Source organism: Danio rerio, chromosome 7 (assembly GCF_052040795.2).
Source record: "Danio rerio strain M-AB ecotype USA chromosome 7, GRCz13ab, whole genome shotgun sequence".
Lineage (NCBI taxonomy): Eukaryota > Metazoa > Chordata > Actinopteri > Cypriniformes > Danionidae > Danio > Danio rerio.
In genome coordinates, this window is record NC_141027.1 from 14298975 (window position 1) to 14318130 (window position 19156).

The following is a 19156-nucleotide window of genomic DNA, read 5'->3' on the forward strand; positions in this document are numbered from 1 at the left end:
TGTCTGGTCGCCATCACGTCACCTCAGCTGATTTAAAGTATGAGGAAGTAATTTGCATTTTCCTCCTGTAGAAAGAACAATGCTTAGTGGCTCAGTGTGTTACAGCAGTGTCTTTAAAAGACCTACAAAATCCTTTATTAATATGGTATACAGCCAAGCACATGTGATCAGAACACAAACGAGTCGCAGGTACTGATATATTAAGCGTTTCTCCCAAAGAAAATCTCATCTAAGCAAAATCCTAGCAGGCATCTGTAGCTCCTCTTCTTTGCCCATTTTTGGTTACCCCCGGTCAGTGCGATGACACGCAAAGAAAATGATGATGGTTGGCCACACCCACTTGTAGCTTCATTTGCGCTCTTCAGAAACCTATTGAGAATGTCACTGATACTAGAGTGACAAGCTGCGTCCCAAATGGCACACTATGCACTCATGCACTATGTACTTATGCACTTACACACTCAACAGGATAGTACATGTATGTAGTGGCGTCCCAAATAGCACACTAAGATTTTTTTACTAAGCGGCAATTCAAACCGTTTCCCTGATGACGTTTGACGGTTGCCAAATCAGTGAAATAAATGACCGAATTATCAAATAATACCTGCCGTGAGCATAACCGCATTCACCATCGGGAGGCGCTATAATCACTCTCGTAGGAGAATTTTGCTTTCACCATCCAAAATAAATAAAGTTATTCAACATGTGTGCCCGATAGCTCCGCTTCTTCCGCTACGTAAGCAAACCTGCGGTCGTTGAGTGCGTGAAGTGTCCATCATTACACACTTCATTTTAGCGGCTGAATGAGTGCATCATCCGGATAATTAAAGTGCACTTATTATTTTTAGAGTTTTCAGTGTGAACGCACTACTTACACTATTTATACTACAAAATGGCGTAGAATAGTGCATAAGTATGCGATTTGGGACGCAGCTCTAGTACTTTTCTAGCCATTGAGTGTGCACTTGTAGCGGTGCATTGTGAGATTGATTGAGTGCACTTCAGATTGTCCTCTAGAAATTGCTACTGCCTCAAATAGTGCACTTTTTAAGGGGTAAATGAACAATTTCTGTAACAGCCATATTAGTAGTTCCAGCCATTAAACCTTTATTGAACTTTTTTGTATATACATCAATTAAACTGCTGTGATATTAAAATGAAGCCAATCAAATGCCGAATCAGCAGTACGTTATTAAAGGCTTGACTTGTGTCAGATTGACAGTGGATCATGTGATTTTTCTTTTGTCTCCAATGATGGAATGTGCTAGATTGCTAAGGTCAGGCATGGTCATGTGATTCCAGTTATCCTAAGAATGCAGCTCTGATAGGGATCTGAGGGCCACGCTTACAGTCACATGCTCTCTCAACCTGCTTTTTTTTTTGTTTTTTTTTTGTGAAACACACCTCCAGAAGTGCTGCAATAGACACATGCTCTCTAGCCAAGCATAAAGCAATGCACACACCCCTTTTATTGTCTAGACATGAGGCGGGCTTTAAGATATGAGACCGGTTTGATTTATTCTCACTTATTTGATTACTTAATTATTTGATAATTTAGTGGTTTGTTATATTAAACATTTTGCATTCCAGAAAAACGATTACACATGAATTTTAAAGACTAAAATTTTTACATACAGTATTTCCAACAGTGTTAAGTTCTATTTTGTTTTTATTAGTTAACAACACTAGTCAATGACTTAACAATGAGCAATACTTCAACAGCATGTAGTGTAAAATTAATTTTATTAATGCACTGTGCATGATTAGTTCTACTAAATGGGTCGTTCTACTAATAAAAGCATTAAAAAAGGTTAATAAATGCTGCAAGAATATCCTACAATATTCATTGCTGTTTCATGCTAATGTAAACGTAATGAGACCCTATTGTATAAATAAACTGAAATATTGTCATTTTAATCAGGTCCATATGGTTTAATAATAAAGTCAATTCAAGTCAAATCTAATCTGAAATAAAGTTTGTTTTCAGAACAATAAACATTATTTTTAATATATAATGTAATGACCTGGTCCACAACGCTGATAGCCAGGTGCATTATGGTAAAGGGCTTAGAGTTGATTATATGTGTTGCTGGCAGCTAGCTCTTTGCAACTCTCACTAAAGCTAAGCCATACCTGCTAACACTCCCATTTTTCCCCGGAGTCTCCCGTATTTCAGACCCATACCCCGTTCTGTTAATTCTCCCGGAAAACTCTCCCGGAAAATTTCACAATAATTTCAATGATCCTCTGCTTTTTGGTACAATCTACACCTCCGGATCGTCGACTACAACACATGCCCCCACTCTTTAGTCTGCAATTAGAACAAATGGGAAAGCTAGGTTGCTGTGAAAAGTGGTGTTAGTGAGAGTGAGTCCTGATGCCCCAGTATAGTGAAGGGGACTCTATACTGCTCAGTGAGCATCGTCTTTCAGATGAGATGTTAAACCAAGCTCCTGACTCTCTGTGGTTGTTAAAAATCCCAGGATGACCTCCGAAAAAGAGTAGGGGTTAATAAACCCAGCATCCTGGCCAAATTTGCCCACTGGCCTCTGTCCATCATGGCTTCCAAACCATCCCCATATCATAATCAGCTTCATCACTCTGCCTCCTCTCCATCAATGAGCTGGTGTACGGTCTGGTGCAATATGGCTACCATCATCGTCCAGGTTAATGCTGCACGCTAGTGATGGATGAGGAGATCACCGCCAAATAATGTGTAAAGCGGTTTAAGTGTCCAGAAAAACCCTATATAAATGTAAGGACTTATTATTATACTAGCTAAATAGTTGGTATGCTTTGTTTTTAAAGTTATGTGTGTTTATGTTTGATTGGTTTCTGTGGTTTAAACTAAATCTTTCCTTGTTTTATAAAATATTGGCCATCACCACCATCAAGGGTGGTGTGTAAATGAAGAACATATGATCCTGTAAGGGCTGTTGTGATGTTCTGAATAATACCTGCTTATTCTGTTAAATTGCTGACATCAGAGACCCTCAGGGTCGTGTGGTGTGTTCTGGTGTGTAAAGTTATTTGCCATAAATGCTAGCACCCTGCTAGCCGTTTAGATTAATTAAACAGTTTTGTTAGGTTATAGTATCCCCAGTTGCACAAGTACAGCAATTATTACAATATTTTAAGTATAAAAAATATATAATTTTAGTGTTTTTTTATTATAATCTATAACATTTTGATGTGTAATGACATGAGAATAGCAAATTGCAAAAAGTATTTCCCAAAATCAAAATGTGCTTTAAGTAAAAAGCTAATTTTTTAATGCAAAAATGACAAGATAAAGAGATGGACAAATCGCAAAAATACAACTATTGCAGTATCCAAAAAATAAAAGAGAAAACGAACTATCCTGTAAATAGTGCAAAAAACAAAAGCGGATGTTTAACATGAAATATTGCAGTTTCTTTGATCACTGACGCACCAAGAAATACAACACGTTAACATTGTGAATAATATGTTTACTAAGGATTTTTTTTTATGTATAGCTTCAACGTTTTGCATAACGAATAGAGCTGATTTGAGTGATATGGTTATGTAACTGCTGTACAGATACTTCAGAACACACCGATAACATCTGGTATGTACTCAATGCAGAACAATGCCAATCACTCAGATATTGACTGTTTCAACGTATCTTATGACTTATGAGTGGAATGCCTGCAGAAAGAAGCTTGATAATAACTATTGTACTAGTCATGCTCACCTGTTTATCTCTTTAGGATCAAATAAATTGTACATTTATATGGTTATAATTGCTATATATATTATATATGCTATACATTATATATAGCAATTATAGCAGTATATATGTGCACTTTGATCCTGAAGAGATAAAAAGATAAACTGACGCTAATTTAACTTTAAATTAATAAACTTACAATAAATCGAAAAAAAATATGAGTTATATATAGGCTTGTACATAATATATATATATTCCATTTCTATATTAATTTCAGTAATAATATGTAAGTGTTTTATGTAGGTTAAATATGGTTTGTATGTATGTAGTAATGTTTTCTGTCTTTTAGTAGATATATTGGACTGATTTTGTTTATCAGATAAGTGATTGTAATTGGATTTGCATTGTAAAAAATATATTATTTGTTATTATTATTATGTATTTAGTTTTTATAGTCTCAAAATTATTCTGCATAAATCTGCAGATGTTTTACAAAATTCTGCACATAAATAGTGAAAAATGTCTGCAGATTCTGTTTGTTAAAGTAGTTAAATTACCATCAGTTTAATGTTTTAGGATAAAAAAAAGTTTTATAGTTTTAAAATAAGTTTACATTTAAAAATGATAATTTCACCCTTTTAATGGCAATTTTGTGTGGAACAAAATTATATATGTTTTATTTAAATAGTATATATAATGTATGTATACACACACACACACACACAAACACACACAAAGATAGATAGATAGATAGATAGATAGATAGATAGATAGATAGATAGATAGATAGATAGATAGATAGATAGATAGATCTATCTATGGATTTTGGAATAATAGTACACATGTGTAATGATCTCTAATCGGTGAATAAATGTATTTTTTTAATAGTTCATTTGCAAATGAGGCATGATTTCAAATGAAAGTACACTGAATTTTCTACAAGGTATTACTTACAGTCAGATGATCAGGAAATCACTGCGGATGCCTCCAGAATAGCGCCGTTTGTCCCCTGTAGAATGAAGGAAATCTAATAATTACATTTTCATTATGCTAAATGACAAAAACTAAAGGTAAGGTAAGTTAAAAAAACACTTAGTACAATGTGTACACTGACAGTTCCCCATTCTTAATCATTAACAATGATTTTAAAGATTTGAATTAGCAAAGAAATCAAAATCCGTTCAAATATACAATACAAAAAAAAAAGAGAAAAACAAACCTAAAGACGACTTTCACCTGTCAAAGCAGTCCTGCATAGTCTTTAGTTCAAATGCAATTATAATTACGTCTTGTAAGACTAGTGTGACCTCTTCTCAAAAAAAAAGTAAAGAAAAAAAAACATCAGACAGCAAACTGAGATATTGATCTTGTCATGTGAGAGTCACCCTGATTTCACTTCCAGTAGGTACATGTGTACCAGGTGAGCACAGACACACCTCCACATCTCCAACTATAAATACAGCTACAGTCCACACACAAATTACAACATCCAGCAGATCATCTCATCTCTGAACTTCACACTTCACAGCATGGGGAACTTCATTGAGTGCTGCCGAGGCTTCTGGTGCGGACCTAAAAACCCTAATGTGCGGGTTAGTCTGCCCATCGTCTGCTTTATCTGGCAGATAGCCATGATCATCTTATTCGGACTGTTTGTGCGTTACGATATCGAGTCAGATGCGCACTGGGCTGAGCACAAAAAACATGAGAACATCACCAGCGACATCGAGAATGACTTCTATTTTAGATATCCCAGTAAGTATTTATGCTATTAAAGTTTGAATTAACATAAGGGATAGTTCCATAAATGTGAGATAATGTTGTCATCATTTACCAGCGTTGGATAAAGGTACTTTTAAAAGTAATATATGTCAATCTTAAAGGGATAGTTTAGCCAAAATTGAAAATTCTATCATTATTTCTTTACCCGTTGCTTGTTCCAAACTTGTTTGACTTTCTTTTCTTCTGTTGGACACAAAAAAGGATATTTTGAAAAAATCTGGAAACCTGTAACCATTGACTTCCATAGTATTTGTTCTTCCTACATATGAAAGTCTATGGTTACAGATTTTCAGCTTTCTTTAAAATATCTTCTTTTCTTTTCAACAAAATAAAGAAACTTTTGGCACCTCTTGAAGGAGGGCAAATAGTGAGCAAATGTTTAGTTTTAGGTGAAATATGCTTTTAAATCTTTAAAATAATAATAATAATGTATAAATAAATAAATAAAACGTTTCCTTAAAAATAAACATTGTAATAATTGTTAACGTGACTTTACTCAACATTTACATTTACTCAATCTTCACTGGTTCCAAACCTACAGTATGAGTTTAACCTGAAAACAAAAGAAGATATTTTGTAGAATATTGTAAACCTGTAGCCATTGGCTTCCATTTTCATTTCCTACAATAAATGTCAATGGATGCAGGGTTCCAGAAATCCCCTAAATACCTTCTTTTGTGAATATAAACCAAAACTCATAATGGTTTGTAACCACTTGAGGGTGAACTTGAACCATTTTTGGGCAAGCTGTTGGTTCTGTTACATACATGTTCATCATTTCCTCTTCTACTTGCTCTGCAGGTTTTCAGGACGTTCATGTAATGATCTTTGTGGGTTTCGGTTTTCTCATGACCTTCCTGAAGCGCTATAGCTTTGGCGCAGTGGGCTTCAACTTTCTGGTGGCTGCGTTTGGTCTGCAGTGGGCTCTCCTCATGCAGGGCTGGTTTCACTCTCTGGACCCGGTCGACGGCACCATCAAGATTGGAGTTGAGAGGTATGATATCCATTTCACATCCCTAGGTTTTTTTCATTATTATTTGAAGGTGTAGGGCAGGCGAGCCCAACTCTGTTCCTAAAGATACCTTTCTGCAGAGATTAGCTGCAGTCTTAATCAAATGCACCACCAAGTGCTTCTTTAGATCCTACTTAGTTCTTTAGAACCTACTTTAGTCCTACTTACCTTCCTCTGCAGGAAGGTATCTCCAGGAACAGGGTTGAGTACCTAAAACAAAGGGGGGAAATTACAAACTTATTCTGATACATTAAAACACCATCAATCAAAAGAACAATAAAAAGATGGAAAGTAAATTGTTAAAATTTAGATACATAATTTAAATAAATAATAAATAAAATACACATTTTCTGTACATGCATTTCACAGCTTTCCATGAACAATAAAATAGGTTGAAAACATATTTAAAAATATCAATATACAGTAATTTAAATAAAGAAAGAAGAAATGCGTGCAAATAAGCATGTTTAATTAAACAATGCCTTATTTGCATATTTAAACAGCATTTTAGACAGATTGTTTTTACTTCTTAACGTAATCAATCAAGTATAGGGAAGTATATGGCAATAACCTTTTTACCTCATTCACCTGAAGTGAAAGTATTTGTAGAGAAATTAAAACAGTTTCCTGTTTTGTTTTTATCAGTTTAATCAATGCTGACTTCTGTGTGGCCGGATGTCTCATTGCTTACGGAGCTCTGCTGGGAAAAGTCAGTCCTGTGCAGCTGATGGTTATGACATTGTTTGGCATCACTCTCTATGCGGTCGAGGAATACATCATTCTTAATCTTCTTCATGTGAGTAGCAGCATTAGTTTTACTTTAATCTGTACACTGTTGCAGTGTATGTACAGCTCAATTTATTTATTAATAGCGTTTCATTTAATTACATTTTACATTATATTATCCATTTTAGTTAAATGTTTTGGTTTGGGTATATGTTAACGAAGTAACAATAAGTAAATAAATAAATAACAGTTCAGCAGCATAAAAGATAAGCATATGAATACGAGTATACTCATTAATGGTTATTATTATTATTTTTATTATTATTTTTTTTTTTGTTTTGTTTTGTTTTGTTAATTGGCAATATTACACTGTTGTCTGAAATATTCAATTCTGATTGGTCAGTTGTGAAATTCCAAAGTTTGTTATTCCAAGATAACAACCGTTATTTAATGCAGGCTCATCCGGGAACTTTGAATCACCTTGATCGCCAATAAATATGTTCACGCATATGCATCTGCTTGTTTGTCGCATACACTGCAGTTTTTAACAGTTTGGTGCTATCTTGAGAATGAATAATACCTAGGTTAGAATATGCTTTATTCAGCCAGTTTCGTTTCTGTCAGCTTTGTGTTTTTGACTGTTTGGCGCCATCTTGTGACTAAATAATGCATAGTTTAGTGTATACTCCAATGAGCTGTTTTCGTTTCTGTCAGCTTTGTGTTTAATAAAAGAATTAATAAACTATTACAGGTCAGAACAATGTTTTGTGTCTAATTTTTACATTTTGTGGGACATAGCGGCATAATAAGTGGTATAAAGTACATCCAGGAGGTTGTTTTCGCAGAAACAAACGGGCTGTCGATAAGCCCGTCACGCATATTCCTCAATAACAGCCTGCTGGAGGTATTTTACTCCTAACATACCATACTTAAGAGTGTTTTGATTGACCAAATCAATCAGAATCTAATTAATAACTATTTAATTAAACTCAAAGCTGACAGAAACAAAAATGTCTGTATGCAGCCTACAATTATATACTTATTATTCAGTCGCATGATGATGCCAAAAAGTCGAGAACCATGGCGTGAAATATATGAGCCTGTTATTAGTTTCAGTTTGGTTAGTTTTATCTGGTTGAAATGTAATGATTTATCCATCTGAAACAAGTATTCCAAACATCCGTATAAAATGTTATGTCACTATTCCCAAATTCATATTTCTGTCTAAAATCAATCAATTAATTGTTTTTGTCTTCGTCAGGTTCGGGATGCTGGCGGATCCATGGTTATCCATACTTTTGGGGCATATTACGGCCTCACAATATCATGGATTCTTTATCGACCCAAACTGGACCAAGCCAAGCATCTGAACGGCTCTGTCTACCACTCCGATGTCTTTGCTATGATTGGTATGCTATGAAAGGGACCTTATATATTACATGCAAACATGTGATCAAATCTTTTATGAGCTGCTCATTTAGCTAAATATGTTTTCTCCTTCAGGGACTCTCTTCCTCTGGATGTTCTGGCCCAGTTTTAACTCTGCCATTTCAAATCATGGAGATGGACAACACAGAGCGGCCATAAACACATATCTCTCTCTGGCCGCTTCGGTCCTGACCACATTCGCCATATCAAGCATGTCGGCCAAGAAGGGGAAGGTGGACATGGTAAGTCACTGCAAAAATTTTTAAAAACGTGATTAATTATATGTAATATAGATAAGCTCCAGACTTGCTAAAACTGTTGGTTTTCAGTTAAAGAGTAATACTAAAATTTAAAAATGAAAGCTAAAATTTTGTAAAAATAATAATAATAATAATAATAATAAAATAAAAACTCAGTGCTAATAATGCATTGGTGGTTACTGTAACTAATTATTTTTTAAATTATGTATTATTAATAAATTTACTTTATTTTTATTTAATTTTTACCCAGGAATCATTTCTTATTTTCTTTTGGTTTAACTCATAGTTTTAAAACGACTTAAACTGGAATAAACTGGATGATATATACAATTTTGTTGTTTATCTTAAAATATTAAAATGAGAAAAAATAATAATACTAATAGTTAGTGCTGGGTAAAGTTATTTTAACACATTTAGTTACCTTTTTTAAATAAACTTAAGATTGTAATATATTACTTTTAAAATGAGCTTTACCCAACACTGTTAATACTACATTATTAATACTTATTACATTTATTAATATTTATTTGTAATTACATTAGTTTTTTGTGTTTACATTAAGTTTTTGGTTGTAACACTTTAACTTGAAATTTAACTGTTTAAAAATGATAGATTCTTGAATAAATGCAGGTAATTAGCAAACATTAAATTTGAAAAAACACTAAAATATAACATAATCACACCACAAAGAGTGAACAAAATTTTAAATAAAAACAGAAAATGTAAACTAGAGCCCTGCATTTCAGCTCAACCCCGTCGACCCGACTTTTTTTGGCTAGGGGGCCCATTTTCACGTCATACTGTAGGTAGCACGCATATTGGGCTTCGGACCCTTTTTTTTAACTTTTTTTTTTTTTTAGTTTTATGAAATCTAATGCGTGCAGTCTGGAATCGCCAGTGATGCCTTGGGTATGGAGATTTCCAGCCACATACAATGAAGAACATAAAGAGAAAAATTGCCAATGGCAAACTTAAAGCTGTGAATAATGCAAGAGGAAAGGCAAACTTCTGGTCAACTTTTCAAATAGTGACAACTTAAAATGATGAGCCAACTGGTTATGCACAATGCACAACTTGTTGAGTAAACTCACTGTGGACCACATACCGCTTGGATATCAATGTCACTAAATAAAACTTACCTTTAAAAAAAAAAAGCCTTAAAAGATTTTTCTAAATTATTTGGATAAAAAAAAAGAACAAACATAAACCATCTATTTAATACAAATCTGATTTATTTTTGGCTTTAGGTGTATAAGCTGGGCTTTGGGTCAGACTCAGGCCAAATTTTTTGATAAGCTGTTGGACAAGGGCAGGGCGACAGCCTGTGCATCTCTGGCCAGGGCCGGGCTAAGGCTTAGATTTCAGGCCTGTGCAGGGTTATAATGTGAACACTTTTAATTAAACCTCAGTGAACCTCTCAGTGATATTATATACATATTGAGATAAAATCATAATAATGTTGCATGTGTTTTGTGCATTTAGGTGCACATCCAGAATGCAACTCTGGCTGGAGGAGTGGCGATGGGAACCGCAGCCGAATTCATGATCTCCCCTTATGGCTCTCTGATCGTGGGCTTCTGCTGCGGGATAATCTCCACATTCGGCTACGTGGTGATCACTGTGAGTGAATGATCCATCAGCACAAGATAAGCATTTGTGAAGATAAATACATTCATTTCTGTGGGTTTTTCCATGCAGCCCTTTATGGAAAAGTACCTGAAGATTCAAGACACGTGTGGCGTCCACAATCTGCATGCGATGCCCGGTCTCATCGGAGGAATCGTGGGTGCAATAACAGCTGCTGCTGCCAGCCCGACTGTTTATGGGCAGGAGGGGTGAGTCTGACAACTGTATTAGTGTGACACTTAAGTTTGAGTTTGAGTTCACACAAAGTGTTTAATTTGTGAAAGTCAAGTCGCATTTATTAATATATAGGGTTTTTAAACTGGGTTTTAAATGTAACTTAAGTAATTAATGAATAGTTTAATAATAATAGTAATAAATGGCTTAATTTAATTAATCAACTAAAATACATTTATAAACTATAAATTGTTTTTGGAGAAACAAAATAAAAACATTATACAAATAAATAAATAATTGCATTGAATTAATTAACGAAACAAAAACATTTGTTTAGTTAATTAATTAGATTTTCCAAAATTGTATATTATAAAAGTTTAGAGTAAAACAACTAAAAATAAAAAGTCACATATAAAGACAAATTAAAATATTAACAATTAAAAAAGTGACTTTTTATTTTCAGATATTTATTGATTTATATATTTAGTTAATATATTATGAAATACTAAAATATAAACATAATATTTGCTATTAAAGCTTATTTTCCTTTTGGAGTAATAAAGGTTTGTAAATGTTGCTAATGCAAATCTTTGTCTTTCCACAGGCTGGTGAACTTGTTTGGTTTTACAGGGGATTACGCTAACAGGTCTCCTGCTACACAGGGAGGATACCAGGCTGCTGGAATCGCTGTCGCTCTCGCTTTTGGAATCGTTGGTGGAATTATTGTTGGTGAGCATCCAAAAAAAAAGTTATTTTCATGGGTGCATTCTTGTGTTGGTCTGTCATGCGATTTTATAAACAGGGGATTTTTACAACTAAATTTCCTGAGTGCATTTTTGTGCTGGTACCATGGTTGATTTAGGTCTGTTGTTTAGTGTCTGTTTTTATGAAAAAATCACTGCATCGCGTCATTCAAAAATGAGTTGTTCAGTAATAAAATGCCACAGAGTTTTTTTAATATGCAAAAATATTCTGCTCTGATTTGTATTAGTTTATTTTAAAACTATTTTTAATAATGAAAGACTAAATTTGGCCAATTTTGTGGTTAGATTGTAACTCATAATATTATAAACCATTTCAATGTGGTCATATGATTGGCCCATGAACATTTCCTGCTTGTTATCAAACTATTTCATAACTGTAACCAGAGGCAATTCAGTCATAACAAACTTAATGTTAAAACAGCTATCATAACATTATTTATCAACATGTAGCTCTTTTTGGATTCTCGGAAGCTATAGAAATAAAAAATGTAAAAAAGGAAATACGTTGGGGCCATTGTTTTTGTTTAAATCCCTCAAAATCATCTATACTTTGTTATAGTATATAGTACAGTTATATACTTTGTTATAGTACAAAATCAGCATCACATTTGCGAATGATGCATGAAACGTGGGATATTAGTTCACTATATCATATCCTAAAAATAAAAACCCATCATTTTAATTATAGGCCATTTTGAGGGATGTAAACAAAAACAATGGTCCTGACGTATTTCCTGTTTTACTGTTTTAATCACCATAGCCTCAGAGAATCTAAAAAAGTCCAAATATTGATTAATAATCCTATATGACAGGTGTTTTAACATACATTTATCATTGTACTGCCTTTTGTTACAGTTATGAAATAGTTTGACAACAAGCAGGAAATTTTCATGGGCTAATGACATCACCATGTTGAAAAGGTCTACAGTATGTTATTACACTAATAATTAGATTCATTACACATACCAAATTCATGTCTTTGTTAGTTTTCTTTGTAAAGTGAGTGACATAATGAAAAGTGTCAACTCATACACTGTTAAAACAACAATTAAGATAGTATCATCATTATCTGGGATTCCATTACACTGTATTAATGCACATTTTAAACTATCGCATGAGAAATAAGTGATGGAAATGCCAAATTTCGATTTAAAATCGCTTTTTTAACAACAAAAAAAGTTTTACGCTTGCTTTAAGGTGATTTTGTACGTCTGGAAAAAGGGTTGATGCGGATAATGGGAATTGAAAACGCATTTGCTTTTGTTACAGCGTACACTATAGGCATAACACCATGTAGGTTAATAAATACATGCAAACCACATTCCCATCTTTTACATGTTAAAGGAGTTTTTGTGTCTTGACCATCCATTACATGACACATGAAATGTCTAGTTTAGAAACGGTTTCTATTTCTGCGACGTCGCAGCTGAACAACAGCATAAACTACTAAAAAAAACAATCACCTAAGGTCAGTCACTCAGCATAGGCCTACATTTATTGATGTTGAAGGTTTAATGTTTATTATAAACCTTACCCTTTCGTTGGAGTGCAAATATTTCTGCCATGTGGTGCAGATAGACTGATTTCTTGGCTTGAATCTTGTTCTGTAACGTTAGTTAAGAAAGAGTGGTAAGGTTATAACGCACTTGACTTGTTTACAGTTGGTTACTATAGAAATAACGTTATTCCAGTTAGCCACTCTGTTTTTTGCACAAAAATTGATTCACGTTGAGATCAGGGTGAGAATATACTGTACATTAATGAGCTTTTTCGGTAATGTTAGTTCTTGTAATACATGCTTCAGTGAATCATATTTATGTAACTAAACAATTGATAAAACGAATTTACGTTTTTAGAGACTTTAAACAACTGAATGGTTATTCAGATGTAACTTTAGGTCAAACTATAAAAATCATGTGTCTAATTTGACTTTACTTTTTTGGCTATATGTAAACACAAACACCAATTTTATTAGAAAAGTGTCTTGTGAACACTTACGATGTCGGTGTTCTAGATCTGCCGCTTTCAGACTGCTGAATGTTTCCCCTCCCTCACATACCCTGATTATGATTTCACAATGGTACGAGCCTTTATAGGGGTGGTCAAATGTATTTTTATATTATCTGTTATTTTAATTATTATTATTATTAGATAAAACTATTTCTCACAATTAAAGACCTGGCCCCCCACATACATCTTGTTTTGACGTCCATCATGGGAAATTAAGCATTAATTACAGGGGTCAATCCTACCAAACCCCCTTGTAATTCGCACCTTGGTTAGGATGTAAGAATCTGAAGTTACATCCTAATTAATTAAATAAATCCTAGTTTAGTGAAGTTAAAATATATGTGTGTGTTTGCTGTAGGTTGTATCCTGAGACTTCCGATATGGGGAGATCCGTCTGATGAGAATTGCTTTGACGACGAGGTTTATTGGGAGGTGAGTTTCCGTATGTTTTGCCACTAGATGGCACTGTAGTAATCAAATGACAACATAGTCACTCTCAAACATTAATAAGACAACAGACAACATTTCTCACCGTGTTTGTTCTTGATGGTCTTCTGCAGGTACCTGAAGATGAAGAGAGTATTCCTCCCGTTCTAGAGTACAGCAGTCACATGGTCGGAAAAAACCCAGACATGATGTAAGTATTTACTACTTAATTCTCTTTAACGTGTTAAATATTCAAAGTTTTAAGTGTAGAATGGACTATTTATCAAAATATAATTGCGTTTGAGCAGTTATACCTTTCTTGTATTTAATACATTTTCAATTAATTAAAAAAAGTATAGGCTAATATTAAAATATAATATAATAATACAACAACAACAACAACAACAATAATAATATGTATAATATGTAATATATTAATAATTGTAATAATTAAAAATAATTTTAAAATTACAAATAGTGTATCCATTACAATCAAATCAATTTCAAAATGTATTTGTCACAAATAAAGTCATACATAGTATGACATGCAGTGAAATGCTTTCACAACCACTTGTGACCTTAGAATAATTACAACAAATAGCAAACATAATAATTATAAGATTCTTGGAGAAATATAAATTCAATAGAAAATAAAAGTTAAAAAATAAACAAATATTAAGACTTTCAATATTTAGTGGCTGCAGAAAAAAGTACAACGTATAACAATATAAAAGACTCATCTGCACAAACAGAAACATAGAAATGTAAACGTAGAACACTGACCCCAAACATAGAACACTTCAAACAAACAGAATGTGTCCTGTTTACATTTTTCTGAGCATAAAATAATGACTATCATTCGTTTTTAGTGAATTAGAAACCACTAAAAAGTGATTCAGTGTAACAGTAGTTCATACCACAAAAAAATCTTGCATATATAGTACAATAAGCATTTCATGAAAGACTAAAAGACTATTAATAATTCAGTGTGCAGCCCCCAAATACACATTCATTTTCATTTAAAAATGTCATATAATTGTTTTTACTTTGTGACCTTGCATCCTTCAAAACCATGGGTCAGCAAGAAGTTTTAATTAACTTAATAAATACTCAATTTAAATCACTTATGTATTTTTTGTAAGTAAATTGATTCAGGAATATATCCATATCGCCGAGTTTAACAAAAGTTATTTTATAAATATTAAAGTAAACACTAGTTTTTAATGTTTTCTATGTATATACAGTTTTTTTTGCTGACACAAAAATAGCACGTTTTGTCTGACTGGTGATGTAAAAGCCACAAAACAGCATCCAGTGTTTGTTGTATTATAGAAGATGACCATGAGATGGCAGTACAAAACCACATTACGGCTCGATTTACGGCTTAGCTTGCTCTTCAACACAAAAACATAATGATCATCAATACTTGTTGCATCTTAGTAGAGAAATAAATGACAAATTACATCTTTTATTACAAACTTACAACCTTTTTTGATGTTTATTTACAGTTATTTAAAATTTATTTACACTTTTAAATTAAGCAATGAGTTGTTCTTTAATATTTTCCTCATTTTTTCACCATTTAGGTCAGAGTCAAACTTCACAGTGGAGCACAGATAATGCCAGAATGAATCAAAGCACAATGTCTTAATGACGAAAAATGAGCCTCATAATAACATCAGTTTGAGACAATAAAAGAACTGAAGAGACAGAATGAATGTTCAGACCAAGTCTGCGCTCAATATAGTCCCTGGAAACCCTGTGTGCGGTACTGACCTGCCAAACAGAGAAGAGACTCAGTAGAGTCTTTAAGGATCTGCAGCTCTTACTTCAATTTCATATAGAGAGTCCTCAAATTAATTAATCAAGACGTTTATGCATATCTGGTTTCTAAAACTTCTATAGATTTTATAATCCACTTGTCCTACTAGTTCTAGACTTAAATTATGTTAAGTTTTAATCATTCTGGAAAAGAATGAAATAATAATTATTATTATCATTATTCTCTGTTGTGTTTGATGCTGTGTGATTGTAGATTATTACACTTTTAATATTATGAATGTGTTCATTATTTATCTGTAGTTATTTTATTGTACAGTGATGTGTTATTTTAATATGTGAAGGATTGTATGATGACTTTTGAGTCTTATGTGTCTTTAAACACATTTTTTTTATTATAAAATATGTTTGATCTTTTGTTTGTTTGAACCATGTTATAAAAAACATATTGAAGCCAATACTTTATGTTGAGATATATTAAATACTTAAACACCTAAACAAGCTTCGGTTTTTTACTTTTACTAATTGTTGCTTTTATTCTTCCTGGTACCACTTTACAATAAGGTTGTATTAGTTATTGTTAGTTAATGCATTAAGTAACATGAACATACAATGAGCATCACATTTATTTGTTCATGTTAGTTAAAGTTAGTAAAATTAAAAAGTGATTCATTGTTAGTTTGTGTTAACTCATACTGCATTAACCAATGTTAACAAACACGAATTTGTATTTTAATAATGCATTAGTAAATGTTGAATTATGATAAAAAATTCTCTACAAGTAATACTTCATTTATGTTGGTTCATACATTAACTAATGAAACCTTATTATAAAGTGTGACCTTTTTTCTAATACAAATGAAGCCAACAGCCCTTAAATCTATTCTTTAACAAATCTTTTTTTTTATTTAATTGTGTATAAACGTACATATAAAGATGTTATGACATGCTCTTAAAATACTTTTGTTTTTTGATATTACAGGGCTTTTGTTTGGCCTTATAATGCAATCTGTTAACTATTTGCACCTCCCGGGTCCATCTGACCTGAAGACTCATTACATTATTAAACAGTTTTCAGTAAGCTGGGTCCATTATATGCAATACGTATGCAATTTATAACAATATGTAATGAGAATAATCAGTATTAGCCCTAATACTGATCAATCTCATGATATGTTTTAACAAGTTTATAATAAATTAGAAAAATTATGATATAATAAAATGAAGAGTTTCTTTGTGGAGATGTTCTCCTGTGTTTCCCCCAGGTTCCCCGGTTTCCTCTTACCGTTCAAAGACATGTGACATAACTAAACTGACTAAGCTAAAAATGGTGCCACAGATGAGCTCTTAACCAGCAGTATATTTCTTCATAGCAATCCCTAATTTGTCATTAGCCATAAACAGCAGGGGGGTTCTCGAGATCTACCTGAGCTCAAACTCCCCTCTCGCCCTACAACTGGAAGGGAGCCCCAAGCTCAAGGATATTATAAGCTCAGGGCTCTCTCCCAGGACAGCATGCCAAACATGTTTTTAATTAATAATCAGCTAAGTGTGAACTCTTGAAACACACACAAAAATGCTGGATTCCACACAATCAATTTGTGTTGGGACAACATGACGGAATTAAATTGTTATTTAAGTCGATTTAACATGAAATAATTAAGTTGTAAAAACTCAAGAATTGTATTGTTTCTGCTCATTTTATATAAGTAGTTTGAACAAACAGCAAACGTTAATCTTTTGACTGTATAAGAATAGTATTTTTTATATAGTAGTATATTTGTTTTCAGAACAAATTAATTTTACTGTCAGTAAAAGTGATCAGTGTTTCAGGCGTCTCTAGTTGATAAATAGGTGCATACTGTATATTCACATATATTTATACACTACCGGTTTGGGGTCTGTATTTTTCATAATTATTTTTAAGAAAATTATGCTGTTTATCAAGGCAGCATTTATCCCTGTAAATGTAAAAAAACAAGTTAATATGTTAAATATTTGTTACAATTTTAAATAACTGCTTTCTTATTGCACATAGTTTTAAATAAAATTATTATTCCAGTCATTATTATTTTATTACTATTACCATTATTAATAATAATCTTACTAATGATATAAACTACTCTTGAACAGTTTATAGTGCAATAACATTTCACAATTTTACAATGTGTACTATATATACATACATACATATATATATATATATATATATATATATATATATATATATATATATATATATATATATATATATACATATACTGAAATGAACTACAATTAATACACTGTATGCAAGTATTGTTCAATTTAGTAAATACATAAACTAACGGAACCTCATTGTAAAGTGTTTTTGATTCTAATATATTTTAATAAATAATTAAATTAATAATAATAATAATAAGGTATTTCTAGGATCTTAAAGCATTTCTATTGCATTATTCCCTCACTATAACTGCATTTTTAAAAGAAATCATTTGTATTATGAAGATTAAACAAATAACACTGTTCACGAATAAATCTTTCATTACCAGTAGTTAAACCTGGGACTTCTGCAGGACCATGCAATACTTTTTCTAATGTTATCAAGCACAACAGGATTTAATAATGCCTAATAAATGCTGATTTTATTATAATTAATAAATGATGAAATTAACTACAATTATACACTGTATGCAAGTACTGTATAATTTAGCAAAAAATTAATGGAACCTCATTGTAAAGTGTGACAAAATATTGATTCTAATATATGTTGTTAAATAAACAAAAAAATAATAATAATAATCCGTTTTTATTGTATTATTTTGTTACTATAACTGCATTTTTAAAAGAAATCCTTTGCATAATGAAGATTAAACAAATAAAATTTTTAAAAGAAAATTGTTTCATTACCAATAGTAAAACCAGTGATTTCTGCAGGATCAACATTTCCCCCCTTTTCCCCTTATTAAAAGCATTCTTGAGAAGCTGAATTTGGTCTCATTGTGGCGGAGAAGTGTGTAATGGTTGAACTGGTGATTATGAGGTAAAAAGCACGGTTGAATGGGATCTGCTGGTCATCTGTTCAGTGTGTTCTGGTCAGCCTCAGGCCAAACTCCTCCATTCTCATGCAAATCCACTGCTTGTAGAGGGTCAAACTGGGTCAATTGGGTCATTTCCTGATCAATCAGCATGACGTTTAATGAACTTCACATACTCTGAGCTTTTGTCAATGAGCACAGCAAGACGCCGATGATGCTATTGAGAGATTTCACTTTTCTGTCAATGACTGCAGTTTGTGTGTGATTTCATCTTCATCAGTTTAATAGGTGGGCCACTATTAATCCTGAGTGTCTGTACTCAAACCTGACAAAAGACAAAAATAGTCTGTGACTCGGTGTTAAAAGGAGCTTACTTATACCATTTCTGAAGTATATATTGTTGATGTGGGTTGCATATAATGTATTGCATAAAAAGATGACCTACAAACTAAATCACCTGA

At 32.7% G+C, this 19156-nt stretch overlaps 1 protein-coding gene and 1 long non-coding RNA gene across 3 annotated transcripts; one reads left to right on the forward strand and one right to left on the reverse strand.

The window, feature by feature from the left end:
* Positions 1–1085: 1085 nt before the first annotated feature.
* Positions 1086–13135, reverse strand: LOC141375316 (uncharacterized). 2 transcript variants are annotated; one of them, XR_015495419.1, is made up of 4 exons: positions 12998–13135; positions 6654–6695; positions 4646–4700; positions 1086–2745 (listed from the first exon to the last, which is right to left on the reverse strand). It is a non-coding gene; the product is annotated as an uncharacterized LOC141375316 (long non-coding RNA). The 2 variants fall into 2 exon arrangements; XR_015495418.1 differs by having other exon boundaries at positions 6241–6695.
* rhcga (Rh family C glycoprotein a) lies at positions 5200–16176 on the forward strand. Its single transcript, NM_001089577.1, is given in 11 exon segments — positions 5200–5446; positions 6275–6467; positions 7131–7281; positions 8473–8620; positions 8715–8881; positions 10382–10519; positions 10598–10734; positions 11304–11428; positions 13832–13905; positions 14034–14110; positions 15486–16176. Coding segments are annotated over 11 exon segments (1470 nt in total). The 5' UTR covers positions 5200–5220; the 3' UTR covers positions 15520–16176.
* The last annotated feature ends 2980 nt before the right edge of the window (positions 16177–19156 follow it).